Here is a 21,352-nt window from a genome sequence, read left to right as displayed (position 1 = left end):
TACCCTAACCCTAACCCCAACCCCGTGCTCCTTTAGCTCAGTGAAGTTCATTATTATCCATATTCTGAGGCCTACTTCTGTCATTTCAGCCATCTCAGTCTCAGCCTAGTTCTGAGCCCTTGCTAGAGAGGGGTTGCGGTTATCTGAAGGAAAAGATGTTTCAGCGCTTTTGTGTTGATTCTTTCTCATCTTTGTGGGCTTATCTACCTTTGATCTTTGAGGTTGTGGCCTGTTGGATGGGGTTTTTTGTGGTTGCCGTTTTCTGTTTGTTTTTCTTTTAACAGTCTGGTCACTCTTCTGTGGAGCTGCTGCTACCCAGCTTTCTACAGATTGTCTTTGAGGTCTTGAGCTCTGCCCTCCCTGCATGAAGAGCCTGCAGTCCAGGTAGAGAAACATGGGCCTTCCACTCCCACAGAGCTACCTCCCGCTGGCCCAGCTTCACTTCACGCTACCATCCAACAGACACACCAACAGCTGCCACCTCACCATGGCTCACCGGGAACTGGAGCAGAGGTGGCTGTCTCCACCACCCACAGCCCGACCTGCATGCGGAGCATGCACACACGCCCCAATACCTAGGGGCCGGTCCACAAGATGTATTTTAAAGACAGGAGTTACAGTGTGACTTCTGGATTATTCTCAGTCTTGTTAAATAGAAATTGTCTAAAACGCCCCTAGTGGTTTCAGGCATTGCTGGATCCAGATAACTAAACAATGCGATGAGGGTGCGCTCTTGCTTTTATCTCGGAGCTATGCTTTCCTCTGTGCTAGTTTCCTTCTTCTATAGGCTCCGCCTTAGCAGAATGTGGCAAAAGTCAACACAGTAGCTCAAATTTACAACTTACCAGCTAATCAGCATCAGTACTGCAATGCTAATTCAATTAAAGAATAGCAGGCAGAAACCTGCTGCATACGGGGACTGTATCACTTCTGAGGGCTACCACAGGCAAGTACTTGCATCTCTGGTTTGAAAAGCTGGCATAGCTGACCCTAGAACGCCACACAGAGCTTAGACTAACCTGAAGACTTGGATCCCAGGGTGGATGAACCAAGCCGGCGGGTGGTTCCCATTCCAACGTTTCTCCGAGAACTTGGTGGCGCCTTGGATGACGTAGAACTAGCAGAGGAAGGTCTGTTACCATCCACAGAATCTTCATCATCGAAATTTTTATCTGAACAGTAAGCACAGAAACCAATGTTTTTTAAAAAACAAAAACTATACACACACACACACACACACACACACACACACACACACTTTTTCATACTTTTGCATACTCTTTTGGAGTCTGAGGTGCCCCTCTAGGGTCTGGAAAGCCTTAGGTTAAGCCCAGAATGAAGCTACAAAGATCATACTTGCTTTCACATACCCAGAATACTTTTGCACTCAAATTTTGAAAAACAGAACAAATAAAAAGAAGAAAACAATCTCTCATAAAACCACCACCTAGAAACAGTTATTTTCACATTCTGGGACATTTCTGACCATCCATGCTTTTTTTTTTTCTTTAAGATAAAGGGTCTTACTGTCACTCAATCCTCCCACCTTGGCCTCTCAAAGTACTGGGATTACAGGCATGAGCCACTGTACTTGGTCACTTGGGTATTTTAAAGTAGCAGCTGAGATGAGTATGTATCATATTGGAATAGTGCTTACTTCAAATATGTAAATTTTTCCTCTGTGATGAAATATTTTTCATAACCACCATTTTAATAATTGTATGGTACTTTGTAATTGGAAAATGGCACAAGTGAAGCACTCTTATGGTTAGACATTTAGGGTGTTTCTAATTCCTCACCATTAGAAATGCAATATTGCAAATGCCTTCCTACATTTTTTGTTTGTTTGTTTGAATTTCCAATCGTCTTAGGAATGAAAACCCTAGAAGCAACAACAGTGGGTCAAAGAGTGTAAAAGTTCTTGATGCATAGTGCCAAAATTATCAGAGAGGTCATATAAATGTACATTTCCCCTAGAAGTTCAAAGAAGTACTCATCCTTCCACACCACTGCTAACATTTAATATTACCATTTTTAAACTTTAATCAATCTGACAGGTGGAAAAAAGACTTCATCTTCTATGTTGCATTTCTTTTTTAGTGAAGATGAACATTTTTTTCATAAGCTCATTAACTTTTAAATTTTTTAAACAGCAGTGGATTCAATCAATACTCCTCAAGTTGCATTTAAAATTAAAAAAAAAAAAAAAAAAAAAAAAAAAACACAGCTGTAGTCCTACCACTTTGGGAGGCCAAAATGGGAGAACTGCTCGAGGCCAGGAGTTCAAGACCAGCCTGGGCAACATAGCAAGGTCCTGTCTCTTAAAAATAAAAAAATATGTCAGATATGGTGGCATGTGCCTGTAGTCCCAGATACTCAGAAGGCTGAGGCAGGAGCATCACTTGAGCCCAGGAGCCTGAAGCTGCAGTGAGCCAGGGTCACTCCACTACATTCCAGCCTGAGTGACAGAGCAAGACCCTGTGTCAAGAAAAAAGAAACATCTTTGGATTCTTAAAAATCAACAAATTTATAACAACACTTCAATGATGCAAAATTAAAGTTTATGCATCAAGTATAAGAGTGAGTCATTTAGGAGGCTAAACAAAGAACTTAAGAGTAATTTAAATAAAACAAAAACCAACATCTGTAGCTGGCAATATTCATGATTTCTCAAAGGGGCATTAGTTCTTTACCAATAAGTTTGAAATAAATCTTTGTGATCCAAAAAATATACAGAATTCCTGTTTTCCTTGATCTAGTCGCTTCTTAAGCTAAATTATCAACAGCGAAGTCTTGTGTCTACTCAAGACCCCAATGCTCCCTGAAACTCAACAACAATGCACTCCAAATTACAAGGCTCAGTTTATTCAACACAGGGTAGGGGGAGGAGGAGAGAAAGACATCCTCACAAATCCATGTCCTTATGCAAATTAGCTCCTTTCACTGTGCCTTTAAATCCCCCAGATTGTCTTGTTATGCCATGCTATTTCAAGATGGTTCTTTCAACCCATACATCCATTTTTTATTGATTCACATGCACAGTGCTATTAGCACAGACTTCCCGTGGATTCAGAAAGTGGTTCATAATGGCCTTCCCAAAATGAAAATTTAAGTCTAACGTAAAGAATAAGAACAACCCAAAGGAGAAGTCACCCACTGAGTACTGTCAGCATTAGCGGTGACAAGGACAGATCTCACTCAGCCTATCTGTCCTCTGGGGAGCTCTAAGAACATCTGAACAGATGTCATTATTCTACTACCTTAAACCATAATCATTCTGCTGAGTAGGAACAGTTCTAGTCTGTGGGACAGGTAAAAAATAAATGGGAGACATGAGGACACTATCATGCTTCACTCACAAATTCATGTAAATTATGTTTAATTCGGTCTTCTAACACATGCAGGCATGTCATTTAGAACAGTACTCAGCTGCCAAGAATTATTTTCAATGGACCAATTTCAATGGAATTCCTGAAATTTTTTGCTTGCATCAGTGATAGACTAGGTGTGGACCAGACTTAACCTCCTGCAATAAATAGCTAGAAAACCTGAGAGTATATCTGAAAGAACTACGTGCAGGCACTGGATACTAGGCAGTGCAGAACTTGGCTGCTCAGCTAATTTGCATAAAGATATAGATTTATTTGTTTCTCCCTGCAAGAAAAGAAACAAACAAGGTAAGCTATACAATCACCCCAACTTTCTGTCTGGAGGTGTTAATAATTTCCAGGTCACCAAGTACAGGGAAGGGGACCTCAAATTAAACTTAGTAGCCCTGCAGACTAGATACTGCAGACAATAAAGAACAGAGTTCAGAGAGGTTGAGGGTGCTAGAAATTACAGGAAGCTACACAGAAAGAGGGCTACAGAAATGTGCTGAGTTCTAGGCCTCACATGTGTGAGTGAACTTCCACGAAGCAAGGCAGAAAATGACCAAGAAGGTGTGAAATGAACAACTCTTAGAGTTTACACAAGTAGGGAAGCTCCAACCAGCCAAAGTGGAATGTTCTTGGTGACCCACCCAAGGCATTCAATGGAGACCCCCAGAGAGGTCAGGTCTTAGTGAGATTGAAGTATGTCTGGAGTGAAAGTTAAATGAAATCTGCCCTATCAGAGCTTAAAAGCAGGCCTACAGGGCATTAGAAAGACCTGCAAGTAACTTAACTGCTTTGCCAAAACAAAGCGTGATATTCCTAAAAGAAATAAAACAAGACACAGACACTCAACAAGGTAACATTCACAATACACAACATCTAATATAAAATTCCTTCACTATGTACAGAGAAGCCTTAAAAAAAAAATTTCCTAAACATGACAAGAAGGAGGAAAATGTGGCCCATAATCAGGAGGGGCAAAAAAAATCAGAAAATAGTAAACTTCTGAGAAATGATGAGATAAGACATTAAACTTCTATTATAACTATGTTCAATATTAAAAGAATACATAGATATTCATAAGAAAAAAGAAAGTTTTTTTAAGAATCCAGTGGAACTTACAGATTTTAAGAAAACATAATTATCTGAAATGAAAATTTCACTGATTGAGATTAAGTGCAGGCTAGACATTGCAGAAGTAAAGAAAAAAATCAGGGAACTTAAACATATAGCAATAGAATTTATCCAAAATAAGCACAGAAGCACAGAAACAAAATAGGCTGAAAAAATAAATAAAAGGAATGGAGTCTCAGAGACCTGAAGGATAATATCCAGCAGTCTAACACACACAACACTGCAGGCCCGAAGGACAAGGGGAAGAAGGGGAAGGACAGAAAAAGATTAAGAAATGATGGCCAGAACACTTCCAAATTTGAGAGAAACTAGAAACCTACAGATCCAAGAAGCTGCATGCCCCAAGCAAGACACACACACAGAAACGCATACTGAGGCACACCATAATCAAACTGTTAGGCCCAGACAAGAGCAGCCAGGGGAAGACATAGTACACAGAACAACAAACATAACAGCAGCAGCAGAATTCATCAGAAACCCTGCCAGCCAGAACACAATGGAAATGGCAGCTTGAAAATGGTATTCACCTAGAAGTAACCTAGAATTCTATATCCAGTGAAAACATCTGTTAAGAATAAAGGCAAAATAAAAACTCAAACAGAAATTGTCATCAGCAGACCTGCACTTCAAGAAATGTAACAGGAAGATCTTCAGGCAAAAGGAAAAATGATACCAGTTGGAAACTTGGATTTACATAAAGAAATAAAGAGCAGTAGATACGGTAAATATGTGAATATAAGACCTTCTTCTCATATTTTATTATTTATTCTCCTGTTTTAATTCTTTCACACTACCATTTCTATAAAAGATGACTGACTGTTTAAAGCAAAAATATTTAGCTTTCATTCTTTTTATATTCTCATGTAATAGGCCAATAACCTGGGGGCCAGAGGAACCATAATTAGGATATATGTTGCTGTACTAGATGACACACACAAAACAATACGGGAAATAAGGCACAGGGAAGGCATGAAGAAAATGGAAGCAGTTCCGTTTCGGTCCTCAAAGAGCATATATTTTTCAAAGTTGATCATAACTTGTCTAAACTGCCTGAAGATGTCACACAACAGTGTATCACAAACCATACCGAGAAGGCACGCCCTTCATCACCAACACCTGTATGAAATGTCTCCCAAAGAAGGGAAGGATGACGCCGGGCGCGGTGGCTCATGCCTGTAATCCCAGCACTTTGGGGGGCTGAGGCGGGCGGATCACGAGGTCAAGAGATCGAGACCATCCTGGCTAACACGGTGAAGCCCCGTCTCTACTAAAAATACAAAAAATTAGCCAGGCGTGGTGGCGGGTGCCTGTAGCCCCACCTACTCGGGAAGCTGAGGGAGGAGAATGGCGTGAACCCAGGAGGCAGAGGTTGCAGTGAGTCAAGACAGCACCACTGCACTCCAGCCTGGGTGACAAAGCGAGACTCCGTCTCAAAAAAAAATAAAAAAAATAAAAAATAAGAAGGGAAGGAGGAAAGGGCATACCAAGCAGCCAATGAAGGGCTTTTTAAACTGAACTTTAGGAGTTCTACCTGTCTTTTTACTTACCCTTTGGAAACAAATTTAACAAGCTTACTTAGCTGATTCCCTAAGCAGATTAGAAGCAACTAACTACAGAGATAGTGAGAAGGAGGACGTGCAAAGTAATGTTAATAAGTGAGCTGAAGGCCTAATAGCCTAATAGAAACTACGAAAAGCAAACACATGCACATAAAAACACCTAAACCCAAAATGCTTAGAATACGGTTGACAGTACAGGGGTCAAATCATATCTGTACAATAACAGCACAATGACCCCGCACAACAACTTAAGATTCAATTTTTCAGTGATCTGTGTGCTAGTGAAGAATGTAATTCACACTTCCCATTTCAATTGGAAATTCAGGAAAACAAAGGACAAAAGTATATTTATTTTCTAGATTAAGAGCTGGACACAATGCTTTGAACTGAAACACCTGCAAAGGCTTTTGGAGGATAAAAACCAACTGAGCCAATTACTTGAAAACTTAACTAACATACTGTTTAAAAATAAGTTTAGCCTATGTTTCCTAGCTTTTTGGACACCAGAAATTAAGATTAAATTTAAAAGGAGGGCTGGATCATCAGAAAGGTACCCAGTTTCAGTTAACTAGGAAATTCTACTATGTAGAATGAGCCATTCTTTAACTGGACAAATAAGCTGTATCTGCAACTGGACCATGGTTACAGCAGAAGATGAAGAGTCTCACACCCAGGTTTAACATTCAGTATTTCTCAGCTAAATTAACCAGTACTGAACTCTACTAGCCATTTGGATTCCCATTTTCTTTAGGCTTTTCTGCTAAGCAGACATCTGGCAGTATCTAACCTCTTTTTCTAGAGCTTTAACTAAGGCAGAAACGTGTGAAATTGAGTATTTTTAACTGCAGGCTTGTGCCATTACATCAATTTTAACATTTTCACATAATACAAGAGCATGTGTTACACATAAAATCATCTTAAGGGGAAGTTCTCTTTAAGCCCAAAGAAATAATTAACTGTATCTTCAGCCACCACTGCAAAGACGGCCATCGGAGGGCCACTTCTTTCATCTGATAGTCTCAGGTAGAAATCCGAAATAAGCAGATGGGAACCTTCAGTTCCCAGCAAGCATCACCTCCTTTGATTCTTTAAAAATCATCTGAGCTCCATTCCACCTTTTATAGAATCAGGATAAACCACTTAAAAATGACTCATGAAATTTCTACAGAGTGATATTATAATTTTCACCCAACCCTGAATCACCCCAGGGTGCTATCAGTCTAAAGACAAACATGAACTCAAGTCTGAGGTCTGGAACTTGGAATTAGAAGCTTTGGGCCATACTGTTCGCTTAGAAAATTTAAACACTCATCTATGAGGACCAACAAAACGTCACAGAAACTAAGAAATATCTGCTCATTGCCTATCTGCCAGGAAAGCCAGAACCTAAACTACAAAGCTTTTCCTTCTCTTCTCCTGAGGCAGGCTTTGACGGACAGAAGCACAACGGGGAGAAAATGCCTCATTTTCTAAAGAAAAGACAACTATCTGCTTCACTGCAGCAGGGTCACTTTGAAGAAGCTGCTATCCTGACAGGCTTTCAGATTCACCCACTCCCTGCTAATTGAGATTCTTCTCCAAGGGAGTAAGAAATGTGGCAGCCTACTAACTAGACTATAATTAGCTCTCTCAAGAGGAAGCTGCACAGAGACAGGATAATGAGCCCGAAGGCTGGCTGCTTTTCATAAATATCTTCTTGAATTTGCAGAGCTCCAGGCCTTTTGCAAAGGCTGTTTCTACTATCTGCAATTCTTGTCCTGTCTGCCAGACACACCCCTATGCATTCTTGAAAACACAAGTCTACTGCTAGCCTGAGACCCTGCTCGGCTCTGACCACGCGTGTGCTAAACATTTACTCCATCGCCCCCTGAAATCAGCTGGCTGCAGATCTGTTTGGTCTCTCTGTCCCCGGGGTAGAGACCACTTTGTATTCTTCTTGGTATTTACAACATCTAGAACAGAGTCTGGGCCAACAACCAGTAGACAGTCAAAAAAATTTAATTCTGGTAGTCCACATGAAGAAAGGCAAAATTTGTGAATGGATGAAAATCTTTTCTCATATATCTTTTTTAGAAGCTTTTATTACTTTTTTTAACATGCATATGGCTTAATTAGATAATAAATTCAAACAAGGTTATGAAAATAACTGAGGACAAATCAACAAACACAATTAAAACCTCAAATACTTTTTAAGCTTCCAAATTTTCCTGCTAGAAAGAAATGTATATCCTTCTTTCCCAATAAAACATACACCTATTTTTAAATTAAGTCACAGTTCCACTATAAGCAATCATAAGCTCCCCAAATTAAACTAACAATTTGATATATATGCATTTCTAGACTTTAATGCATTCATAAACATGAATTCTATACACACGTATAAAAACTGCTTTTTTGCACACCACCAATATTTTTCTAGATCAGTATTAATCTAGTCAATTTTAAAGACTACTTACTATGACACTGTGTGCATTTACTATATTTAATCAATCATCTGTTTATCGATAGTTGAATTGTTTTCAATTTTTCACCCTCATAATACCACTGCAGTCAGTATCTTTAAAAGTAACAAGAAAAGTAACAACTAATAGAATCACAGCACTTAACTGTGTACCAGGTCCTAGGTTTGGTTGTGCATAGTCACATTAAATCCTCCTGACAACCCTGAGAGAAGGACTATTGTCACTTTGGTCTTAAAAATAAAAAAACTTAAGGCATCCGGACACAATATGCCCAAAGCTACACCGCTAACAAGGAGGTGGAGGAAGCCAGGATTCAAACCCAGGCCTGTTCAACTCAACATCCTATGCTCTGAGTCACGACATTAAACGACCATCTGCCAAAAAAAAGCAATTCCCATAAGCTGATGCTTAGTAGGTGCTGGGCACTGTGCTAAGTGTGTTCCGCACGTTGTGTTGTTTAATTCCTACTGCAGATGTTTGCTTACTTAAAATTATTTGTTTAAGATAATTTCTCAAGTACAGTATCTTCAGTATCTCTTATGAATGTAAACATTAAAAATCCTCAAAAAAATACTAGCAAACCCAATTCAGCAACATATCAAAAGAATTAACATTATGGCCAAGTGCGACTTACCCCAGCAATGTAATGTTTGTTCAGTATACATCATAGTTGTCATATTAATATAATAAAAGGCAAAAAACAACATATTCTCTAAACACAGTAAAATGCTTTCATGCTAAAAACACTACAAGCAGGGATTAGAAGAGAACTCCCTCAACCTGATAAAGACCACCTCCAGGCCAGGCGCCGTGGCTCACACCTGTAATCCCAGCACTTTGGGAGGCCGAGGCGGGCGGATTGCCTGAGGTCAGGAGTTCCAGACCAGCCTGACCAACATGGTGAAACCCCATCTGTACTAAAAATACAAAAATTAGCCCAGCGTGGCAGTGCACTCCTGCAATCCCAGCTACTCGGGAGTCTGAGGCAGGAGGATCGCTTGAACCCAGGAGGTGGAAGTTGCAGTGAGCTGAGATTGCGCTACTGCACTCTAGCCTGGGCAATGGAGCCAGACTCCATCTCAAAAAAGAAACACACACACACACACACACACACACCATCAACAACATGGTCAAAGACCAGATGCTTTCCCCCTAAGATCAAGAACGAGGAAAGATGTTTACTCTCACTACTTCTATTCAACATTGTGGTAGACGTTCTAGCCAGGGAAATCCGACTAGAAAAAGAAAAAAAAAAAAAAAAAAAAGCACGCAGACTGAATTGGAAGAACTAAAACTATCTCCATTTACAAATGACTTGATTTGGTATGTAGAAAACACTGAAGAATGCACGCAAAAAATCAGAACCAATAAACAAGTTCAGTGAGGTTGTAGGATATAAAACCAGTATTAAAAAATCCATTGTATATTCTATACATCAAATTAAGAAAACAATTAACAATAGCATCAATAAAAACACCTAACAACTTTAACAAAAGGGAACTACAAAACACTGTTAAGATCAACTAAAGACAAACCAATAAATAGAAAGATATTCCATGTTCACATATCGGAGGAATTTTTGCTCATTATCTAAACTATATTCCTTGCCCAACTGTTCCCTCTTAATTTTAACCAAAGTTGGATAAATAGAAAAGTATAAAAGTGCAAAACACACTGTATGAATTGAACGGCTGGATAAAGACTTTTTCTTCCAAGTTTTTACCTCCCTTTCTCCATCAAAGTATGGGAAGCGGGGTACACGTATCACCCCCAATCCAGTCAATATGGACCAGCGTTAAACAGGGCCGGTTCTACCACTCTGTACAAAAAAATCCTTCAATATCCATATTCTGAAACAAAAATTCCTCTCCCTGTTTACAAAATTAAAGAAGGCTTTTGTCAGAACACAGGGAACATAAAAATTTCCAACTTGGCTGGAAATGTTGGCATTTTTGACAACACGAAAGTGGAAATGGCATACTAGAAGCTCTGAGGGTGCTAGCAGAGTGCTACTTCTGCCCTTTGGCACCAGTAATCCATCCTCTACCACAGAAGTGAGCCTGGAATGCAATCAAGCTGCCAGTTAGGGATCACGTTTCATTCCTTCCGCCCAAAAGCTTGCTGCCAAAAAGCTGGGCTGGCATTTTAAGACGATCTCAACAATGACACCACTGGTAGAGATAATGTGAGAAGAGAGAACTGGAGCACAGACAGGTGGCAACTCACAAATTCATTTCAGCTTTACTAGTCCTTCACAAAGGGAGTTAAAAAGGGACAAAACCTTCTGCTGGGAAAGACAGGCAAGGAAAACACCAACAGAAACCAGAGAGGGAAATGAACTGTGAGGAGGGCAGAAAACAAACTTCCATAGATACCTGCTCCTGAAGGCACTGTAGGAGCTCAAAGTTCACACTGGGTAAGAGCTGCTGAGTGCCTTCTGCAGGTGCAGATCAAGGCACAATTAATTCCTCTTTGGGTCTTGGGGAAAAGGCCCTGGCTGCTGCTATATAACTTACAACCAGGCTCCAGAGAGATGCAGGCATACTCACAACAGAGGAGCCCAGGGATGGTTCTGTGCAGGGAGAAATCCACAGCTCGCACTGGGCAGTGAGCCTGCCCTGGGACAGAGCTGTAATGTCACAGGCCTGCACTTTCAGCAAGACCAACCTCATGTGAGGTATAAAAAGAAAATGAAAAGAGATAGGCTTCTGTTTCCCTGTCTGAAAAAAGGATGATCCTGTCTACCTATGCAATGCGCTGCCCACCCAGTATCAACCCCCTTCTTCTACTGACGGCCCAGGGCAGTTCTTGGGTAACCACCTCCCCCACTCTCAGAGTGACAACACCTTTGTTTGCCTCAGTGGATCCTGGCCACAGCATCCGGGCTCTCCCAACCCATCACAGCAATTAATTCTAGAACCTCCCTTCTTGTGGACTTAGAGCTATGCAGGTACAAGCCTAGAGCTGTTGGAGCCAACCAACGGCAGTGCCTGCCCAAGAGAGAGGCAAAGTAAAAGAAAGTAGAGTGAGAGGCAGTGAGAGTTGAGGCCTAATGCCTGGCATGTGTCCAAAGGAGGGCAGCAAGACCCACACACCCAGACTTAGTTCCACGAGCCAAGTCACTCCCCTTCTCCCTTATACCACTTGGAATGAGGCCTGTATTGCTGGCAACCCAAAGCATCTCTGTACTATATCAAAGGGATGTCATGCAGATTAGACAAAATGCATTAAAGACAGGAAAACCATAAGTACTGGACAAATGGCAGCTATTTTACACCCTCATTATTTGTGCTATGCTTTGCATGCAAAAAAATCAGCTCTTCAAAAATATTTCAACAGAAGTGAGGAATTAGGAACAGAATTTTCTTTAAAAATGTGCTTAAAAGGCCATACACCTAATTCAAGTTAGGCAGCCGAAAGAAATGTATGGACATTATAGAGAAATGGAGGAAGGCATGGTTAAAACCACCTTCTCTAGAACTGATTCCAAAGGGAAAGTACCCATTTCCCCCTTGTCAAGTGTCCTTAAGAGGTCTCAATGACAAGTTTCTCAGGGTCACAAGAAAGAAATTTGTCATTTGTAAGCAAAAGGAAAAAACTCAATTAGGAATATGCTTCCATCAAGTGGCATCAATGTTTTAAACTCTCTCCAAACCCTCCATGTCCTGGAACTTGAAAGTTCGAGTCCAGAGCACAGGGTCACCTTACAGGTGATTTGGTCTCAAAGTAATCATTTTGTTACTTCTGTAAGAAAACTGGACTCCCAGAGCACCCTAGCCTCTACTACTGGGAGGCTACTGGAGAGCATACCACCTCTGAATACCTCTAGCACTTCTCTAGTAAGCACACTTGTGTCCCAGGTACTTTGTTGGGAGCTGGCATGTAGAAAGGGAAGTCATGGTTCTCACTCTGGAGTGCACAGTCCGACGTGGGAACACAGTCAACAGCACGTAGGATTCAGTGTGAGGTTTTCCTAACAGCACACACACAATATGACATATGAATCCAAAGTAGGGCCAGACAGATTTAGAAAGGATCCACTGTGCCTTCCAACCAACCCTCGGATGTGATCCGTACTACTTTGGTCCACTTAACATTGACTAAAAGTGTGACAGGCTTTAAATGTGTGTACATCCTACTTAACTCAGGAACACCCTGGGCTACCAGGCTCAGTGAATATACACCGAAAGAGAACAAATTCCAAAGACTCTTGCTGAACAGATGTAGCAGAGGCAAGGAATTCCTGACGGGATAATGAAAAAATGAGCCAGCTTCCCCCTGCCCCCACTACTCTGTGTGCCCATCCTGGACACTACGGAACAGAGAATTAAAGGCAAAGTTCCCAAGTCATGCCCAGGAGTTAGGATTCCTGAAGTTAGAATCTCTTGGCCAAACTGGAGGCCCAGTTTAAGTTAACCCTGTTAATATTAAGCCTTCCTCAGAGAAAAGAACTTACAGCAACACGCCAAGAGTGATGTATTTAAGATCAGTCTTGAAGAAGAGTATCTCCAAACATATGTCAGAAAGACTATAAACTTACCCTTAGAGACAAAAAGCAAAGGAAGGGAGCACAAAGAGACTGGTACTTTAATATCCAGAGTACCAAAGAGCTCCCTGGGGGTGAATTAGGGAAGATGGGAATAAACTATCCTTCCTGCTGGAATAGCTAGTCCCCGACACAAAACCCTCTGAGCACCTGAGCTGAGCCCACAGTATCATTTCCTGGAACGACACTCACACTGAAACATCCACAGGAACTCAATTCTCCATAGAAATATCCACCATTCCTCAACATCCACAAGAGCTCTTAGACTGAAAGCCTGGCTTCATGTGTCGTTAAGGACCATCATTCCCAGACCTAAGTGTATTAGTGCCTCAAACTCTGCCCAGGACCGGACAGACCCAGGGTAAGACGAAAACAGACAGAGCCTTCCCCAAGAGAGCTGCTTCTGCTTCTCCTACTTGCCAGGTTCGCGGAGCTGGGACTGTCCTCTAGTACCCTCCATCAGTCACTTAACTCAGAGTTCATCCAGCAAGAGAGGGAGGGGAAAGGGGCTGAAATAAGTGGTCATCAATAGGAATCTTCCTCTTTTAGATACCAAAGCTCTTCTGGGCAGAAGAACCGACCTCATCCATCTGGGCATTCTGCTTTAGCTGCCCCTCTTCCCCCTCCCCGCCCCACACAGGGCCTGGTAGAAAGCTAGTTTGTGACTCACCTCACTATTGACTTTTGTACTCTCTGGTCATGAATTTCTAGCTGCTTTCAAGCTTGTCTCTGTGGAAACATGATGACTATAAACATCTACAATAGCTCAGTAAAGCTCAGGATAGGATGAAAAGAATTAGCCATTGTAGTGAAGGAAAAAATTAGTTCTTACTTTACGAATCTGAAGGTTTCTCCTAGCATTTATCTGAGAGAGACAGAGAGAGAGAATGAATGAATATGTGTGTGTGTGTGTGTATGTGTGTGTGTGTGTGTGTGTGTGTGTATATATATATATATATTTTAGATACCAAAGCTCTCCTGGGCTTTGGCAGAAGAACTGACCTCCGCCATCTGGGCATCCTGCTTTAGCTGCCCCTCTTCCCCCTCCACACCCCGCACAGGGCCTGGTCTAAGAGCTCTTGTGGATGTTGAGGAATGGTGGATATTTCTATGGAGAATTGAGTTCCTGTGGATGTTTCAGTGTGAGTGTCGTTCCAGGAAATGATACTGTGGGCTCAGCTCAGGTGCTCAGAGGGTTTTGTGTCGGGGACTAGCTATTCCAGCAGGAAGGATAGTTTATTCCCATCTTCCCTAATTCACCCCCAGGGAGCTCTTTGGTACTCTGGATATTAAAGTACCAGTCTCTTTGTGCTCCCTTCCTTTGCTTTTTGTCTCTAAGGGTATATATATATACACACACACACACAAGAACTTGGGTTTATTTTGTCCAATCAATATTAATATGTCTGTTTTTTTGGTGCAATGTTCATTCAAATCTGAATAATTCCAGTCCTACAATTTGAAACGTTAAAGTCATATTTTAGTTGATGATTTTCAATGATTTTAATAAGACCTTTGGATAACTATAGCATACATACACTTAAAACAAAAGCTATCTAGAGTGCTCATTGCTGTATTTACATAATTATAAAGAGTTAACATAAACCAAAAATAACTTGTCTCAAAATTTCAAAGTAGTTAGCTTTCTGAAATTCTTTTAATTATATGTGGATATTATTACAAACCTAAATGTAAATGGCACTCAGCTTCCCTGCTATCATTTGTCTAGATAATTGTCCAGACATTCTGATGCATGGCCGGGTATACAGGCCACACAACTGCAGGCTAAAAACAGGAAGAAAGCAAAGCTTAGGAGGAATCAACATCATGAGAGGTTTCAACAAGTATATTTTAGGAGGAGGAAGTGCAGATAAGTGCAATTATTCTATGTAAGGTACAGGATATCCTTAAAGAGATTTTTGTAAATTATAGCTATATTACTGAAAGTACTTATTTGATAACTGTCCCCACACTTTGATCATATGCTTATTTTCTAGCCCAAACAGGTCAAGTGAGTGTGCCACACACCACATCTCCATCATCTCGGCCACCACTGAGGCCTGCTCACCACTACCTTCAGCTTCCATCTGTATTCCCCAGCTCCCAAGCCAACCGCCCACGTAATAATCACATTGCCCAATTTATGCCAAAGACAACCACTGTGTGAGAAATTTCACACCCAATTTATAAGCACCAACATCCCATGCTCCCTTTTGTCCTGCATGCCAAAAAGTCAGCCTTGCTGAGCACAAACACCACCATGCAGGGAACTTCTGAGCACGAATGGTGCGGGGCCAGGGTCTTGGGCCCCATCACAGGCCTTCCATCCAGCTCACAAATATGCTGTGACTATGGAGGCCAGGATTCTCTTCCAGCTGACGATGGACCTCTTGATAGCAGTGGGAGGAAACAAGGGAAGGACACAAGAGAACATGGTGGGGAAGAGGTGGGAGAAAAGGGGAAAAGAAAGGAACAAATGGAGAATGGAAGAGGAGAACAGATTCTCTTTCTTAAGCTCTGAGTTCATGAGTAAAGCATTAATTTACTTCAAGAAATAACAGCCAAGATAATTTACAGGAGGAGGAGATGGCTTGTTGCCACCTGACTTGGATAACTGTCTCCCTCTTTTGCTTATTCACTGAGGATGAGGATCTACTACATTTCAGGCACTTCACTAGTTCCTGGGAATACGGTGTGAACAAAACATTCATGCTAACTGCCCAAAGGGACTTTCCACTATAAAGGGGAACAACATTTGTAAAGACAAATCTGTGATAAAGGCGAAGAAGGAAAAGAACAGTGTTCTGTAACAAAGTGAGGGGAAAGGCAGAGGGTGGTGAGAGGCATTTTGGACATGGTGGCTCAGAGAAGGCCAAATCACACTATGCTGCAGGCCTTTTACCAAAGGCATAACCTCATCTACGTGGGACAGGATTACTCAGGCATCTCTGTCATGGACACGGAATTTAAGAGTAGGAGGCAGAGAAAGGTAGAAGGAAGGTTCCAATTTGCCTTGAACAATGAAGCAAAAGAATGCCTTTGACTAAGCAGCAGGGCAAGGCTCATTGTTTTGACAGGGAGAGAGGTCCTACAAAAAGTGTATGTACTCTTTCTCTTTGGAATGGGTTTACTTACCCTGTGGGTCTAGCCTCACAGCCAGCAGCACATGCACAAAGGTTATCAGAGCCTGGCCTAACTGCAGATAACTGAATACAGTAAGCCAAGCTCAAACACCATTTTCATTTCTGTACAAAGAAATCCAAGTACACTAAAGACTCCAAAAATTGTTTTTACAAAGAAAAGAGGGCCTTCCAATTGTGTGTGTGTTTTTTTCCTTCAAATTTTGTATTTTAAAGACCCATGAGCTGGGTATGGTGGCTCACATCTGTAATCTCAGCACTCTGGGAGGTCAAGGCAGGTGGATCACTTGAGGTCAGGAGTTTGAGACCTGCCTGGCCAACATGGTAAAACCCCATCCCTGCTTAAAAAAAAATACAAAAATTAGGGCACGGTGGCGGGCACCTGTAATCCCAGCTATTACAGGCATGGGCCACCACACCCAGCTCACATACCCTTTGTGTATGCCCAGGATATTTGTAAATGCCCACCCTGTGCCTGGCACTCGGTTGGCTGCTGGTAATTCAGAGGTGAACACAGCAGTTCCCATCTTTATTCCACAAAGCCGATCATAAGCCAGCATAAGGAGCCTTAGGAAAGCGAATTCCTAGAAGCCACAGAAGTCCAGGCAAGGCATTTCTGAGGAAGCCTCTGCACCAAGACCTGAAAACTAGGCAGGCATGAGGAAAGTGAAGTGCATTCTAGGTGAAAATAATGTGTGCAAGCTTCCTGGGGCAAGAAAGGGACAAGGCAGGAATGGCAAAGGCACAAAGGCATTAATGAACGAGAATGGGTGACTATAATTACAATAATAATGACAACCACAAACTTCTTCCTTGTAATAGGTTAGAGGATAGTAGGACAGTGAAATCATCATTTATCCCTTAAAAAGGAACGGAAAAGGTACCACGCAGGCCTTAAGTGGACATATTCTAACTTATATTTTTACTATTTCATGGAAAAGGGGAAAGTTTTAAGCAACACGAAGGGATGTGAATAAAGTTGGCATACTGATGACTGAAAACTGAGACTTCCAGAAGTCAACAACTACAATTTCAACACCTTAATCTGAGTGTCATATTACGTAAGAGTCACCATATATCCTTTCATTGATTAAATGTTCATTTCTCCTTTTGATCACAGTACTTATTTTACCTTCCAACTTGCCCTGAAAGTTATAAATGTCAGAACCCAAATCCCACAGATATCAGATCTACACCCTGCGCTCTTTTGGAAATGTCATTTTAATTAACACTGTACCAATCTTGACCCAATTCTTTTTGACAATCACTACATAGGCACAAAAGTAAATCAGGTGGGAAAACTTAGAGCCAAATTTGGAAAAGGTTTCCTACCAGAATGTTCTCTCATACTTTAAAGTAATTACACTAAGAGCTACTTGCCATTTGTGCAAATAATAATAATTCTTCGAATCATCCATCTCTGCTTTAACGATCTCATTCTCCAGAACCCTGTTTAGCTAGAGAGGCAAATACCATACTGCTACATACGAAGATAAAGATAAATAAGATGACAATTTAACATAAATATCCATGTTCCAATAATACTTACTCCTCTAATAGCAATCTCAACTCTACTCCAAGATACAAACCCATTTGAATCAAACTCACGTACAAACAAAATTCTATGTCCAAGTATCCAGAACTATAATCACCTATAATCATCTTACCCTTAAAACCTGCTCTCCCTCCAGGCTCCCCACTTCAGTTGGTCCTACCACCATTTGTCCAGGCCAAAATATGGAATTGTTCTTAACTCTTCCCCTCCTATCTCCTATCAGGTCTTTCTCCACCCACTGCCCTAAATAAGCACTGGGTGTGGTCAGTGCTGCTTCGAACCACCACCTCTCACTTCCAGTTCCTCTCCAGTCCTACTGAGGCCGACCTAATTTGGGTCTTCCTCATCCCTCAGGTAATCTGTATTACCAAATAGTATCCTTACTGGTGTCCATGTCTTTAATCTTTGTGTGTTTTGTTTTTTTAATGACATGTTTTAAAGACACGAAACAGTGAAAAAGATTTTCTTAAAGCACATAACCCAACATGCAGACCAACTGTTACCTTTAACTACTGTCCCTAGTGTATTCAGCATTCCTTAGTTTTTCCCTAACTTAGGTCCTTTATCTGCTCCAGGATCCCATTCAGGACACCATTTAGTCATCCTGCCTTGCTAGGCTCCTCTAGGTTGTGACAGTTTCTCAGACTTTGTTTTCAATGACCTTGACATGGTTAGGGAGTTTATAGAATATCCTTCATTTTGGGTTGGTCTGAGGCTTCTGCCATGTTTCCACAGAGCTTATGGGGCTTTGGGAGGAAGACCACAGACGTAAAATGCCATTCTCATCACATCCTATCAAGAACACCCACCACACTGACAGACTAGCAAGTTATGCTCCCCTCCTTTAGAGTGGGATATTTGCATAAATGATTTGGAATAATTCTGCACAAGAGGTTCATCTCTTCATCTCCATTTACACACTTTTCAGTCATTTTATTTACATCAGTATGGATCATTAACATTTATTTTATACTTTGGGTTAAAACCCAACACTACTTTACTATGTTGCTTCAAGTGTTCTAGCTTTGGCTATTGGAAGCACTTTCAGTTGACTCCTGTGTCTCTCAGAGATACCCATACTATTGTTTTGTTTTGCTTTTTCCTTGATTTTTTTCAACCACTTCCCTACTTTCTAGCCCTGCGAGATACACTGGCTCACCTTGCTCCAGGCCTAAACTCAGCCATTTCCCCAAGGAGCCCTGGTGGTATTAGTGACCAAGATCTGCGTACTGAATGGCGGTTTCTTTTTATAAGATCTTAGGATACATTTGATTCCGCATCTTGTTTTCTTAGTTTTCCCTATCTACACAAAAAGATCAATTGTATTATTTTAAACCTCAGTTCAACCTTCACACCTCCTGTTAGGAGATCATCTGGAGCTGCCACAGTGGATGTGTTCCTATATCAATAGGGTAAGACTGATGTGCCAGGCCCAAGGCCCCCACTGGCTCCTTAGCATAGGGACTATCATCCCCAATTTGCACATGAGAAAATGAAGGTGGACAGCCATGCTGCCAGTCCCAGATCACATACTGCCCGTGCAGTGGTGGCACTCATACCCTGTCTGAAGGATTCCAGAGCACTTGGCCTGACAAGATGGCTTTCTGGAAGAAAGACTTAGGTCTAAGATGGCAAAAACTAGGGCTCTCCCCTATCCTGCAACTAACCCAATTCTAGAAAACCCAAACCCTTTGGTATCTGTGTTGAAAAGCCGCCCTTCCTACTCCTCATGGGGCTGCTGTGACATTCATAAAACACAAAATGCAGGAAAGAGTTCTGAAAACACTAAAGTACCCTACACACCTTGGAAGACCCATGCTGTTACATTTTGCAGATTTTTAATGGTCATGAATTAATATATGATTCAAATATGCCACTTCCATAAGAAACAGTATTTTAATCCTTGTTTCCTATCACGATTACAGTTACTGAGGGTAAAAGTTACCAAAGCATCTAAGCCTGAATTCCAGGTGACAGTGACTAAGGAGGCAGGCAATTTGAAAAAATATATTAAGTGAAAGAACAGTCTTTATTTTAAACTCAGATTCAGGAGGCTATCTCCATGGCTTTTAACATGAAAAAGTTGGCTCCCATATTATGTTGACCTGTTGTTAAATACAAATGAAAATATCACAACTTAAGACAAATGCCACTTATAAGTGACACACTTTCAAATCCTCAAAGGAAAGGCTCTGGGAGAGGTTACTTCAGAACATGAATTATTTAACTCTCCTGCCCAGGTATTGATTTCCTGCAGCAGTTTAACCTGAAAATAGCATACGCTACTTAGGTATGAAATAAAAATATTATCACTGTATACCTTAAATCCTCAATTAAAAAATACAAATATACTTTAAATTCTCGATTTAAAAATATGAGCAGAAATGTAGCATCTTCCAGTACTTTCAGCCCAACTTAACCAAATTTAAGAAAATAGCTGTAGAAACCTTTAATAATCTACTACAAAATAAACACTGAGCAAAAGTCCTGGATGTGGGCCCAATTCCCCACAGCAGGAGACAAATAAACACTTGTTACTGTATGCAATTTTCCTCTGTGCAATACCTGTTTCAGTAGAAGAGTCTGGAAATACCCTTTGGAGACAACAAATTAAGAGCCTGCCAGCAAAACCATCCCCTAGGAAAGCAAGACAGCGATACAGGTTGTTCCCATCACATCAACTGCACCCTACACCTTTGAATGCAAACCCTGTTTACACAGACTCTTTTAAAATCACTTCGATACTGGCCAAACCTGGGAAAAAGCTATGTGGAAAGACTGACAGCTAATCAATAAGATTTTTTGTGAACAACACTTCTTTTGTAGTTTTCCTGTACATTTCTGCATTTTAAAAATGCAAATCTTTTAAAGGGGAAAAAAATAAATAATGACTTAAGACAGAAGCAGTATCCTTGCACTGCTATCATTTATGCTTTTCCTCTATATGCTACTGGGAAAACTTAGAAATTTCTAGCCAGTAGATTCCTTTCCAGACCGCTTAGCTTTATTAACAAATACCCTGCAATTGCAAATAGATTTATGTTCATAACCCTCATACTGTGAACATAGGAAAGCAGAGAAAAATTAAAAGCCCATGAAATAAACAGAAGATAAAAACACAGCTAGCCTCAGCCTACTGTGCCTACTTCCTCGGTCCTAGTCTTAGAAGGTTAACATTGATGTTTATTTCCCTGTAGGCTTCACAATTTTTCCCTGCTTAAATACCAACAAAATTCATAACAATCTTTCCCATATTTCACCCAGGATTTTTAGTTATCAAAGGAATTATAAAAATATTCAAGCATTTCCTAGCCAAGCAGCAATAATTATAAACACTTTTCAGAATATATTAGAACAGCCTACCTTTACCAGTAGTCATGATTGTCAGTAGTCCTGGTACCAAATAAAAACACTGCTCTGAAAGCTATACCTACTCACAGCAACTTAAGCATCAGCAAACCCTCCACCCACACTTGTTCAGTGTGATCCGGCGGCACCAATGACAACTGCCACCCTATTCCAAAATAAAAGCCTAGACTAACACTGATTTTTTAAAAAGGGTTGGGGGGTGGGGGCTGGGGG

General features: G+C 41.0%; 1 protein-coding gene across 1 annotated transcript in view; it reads right to left on the bottom strand.

The window, feature by feature from the left end:
* The window catches only part of LOC112617106 (CLIP-associating protein 1), a 304,277-nt gene that overhangs the window by 124,024 nt on the left and 158,901 nt on the right, over positions 1-21,352 (bottom strand). The window contains exon 9 of the mRNA XM_025373821.1: positions 1,020-1,172. Within this exon, the coding sequence (XP_025229606.1) occupies positions 1,020-1,172 (153 nt within the window). The remainder of the gene's footprint in view (positions 1-1,019; positions 1,173-21,352) is intronic.

This window comes from Theropithecus gelada, unplaced genomic scaffold, assembly GCF_003255815.1.
Source record: "Theropithecus gelada isolate Dixy unplaced genomic scaffold, Tgel_1.0 HiC_scaffold_15883, whole genome shotgun sequence".
Lineage (NCBI taxonomy): Eukaryota > Metazoa > Chordata > Mammalia > Primates > Cercopithecidae > Theropithecus > Theropithecus gelada.
The sequence above is the reverse complement of the archived record's forward strand: the minus strand, read 5'-3'. Positions and strand labels throughout refer to the sequence as shown.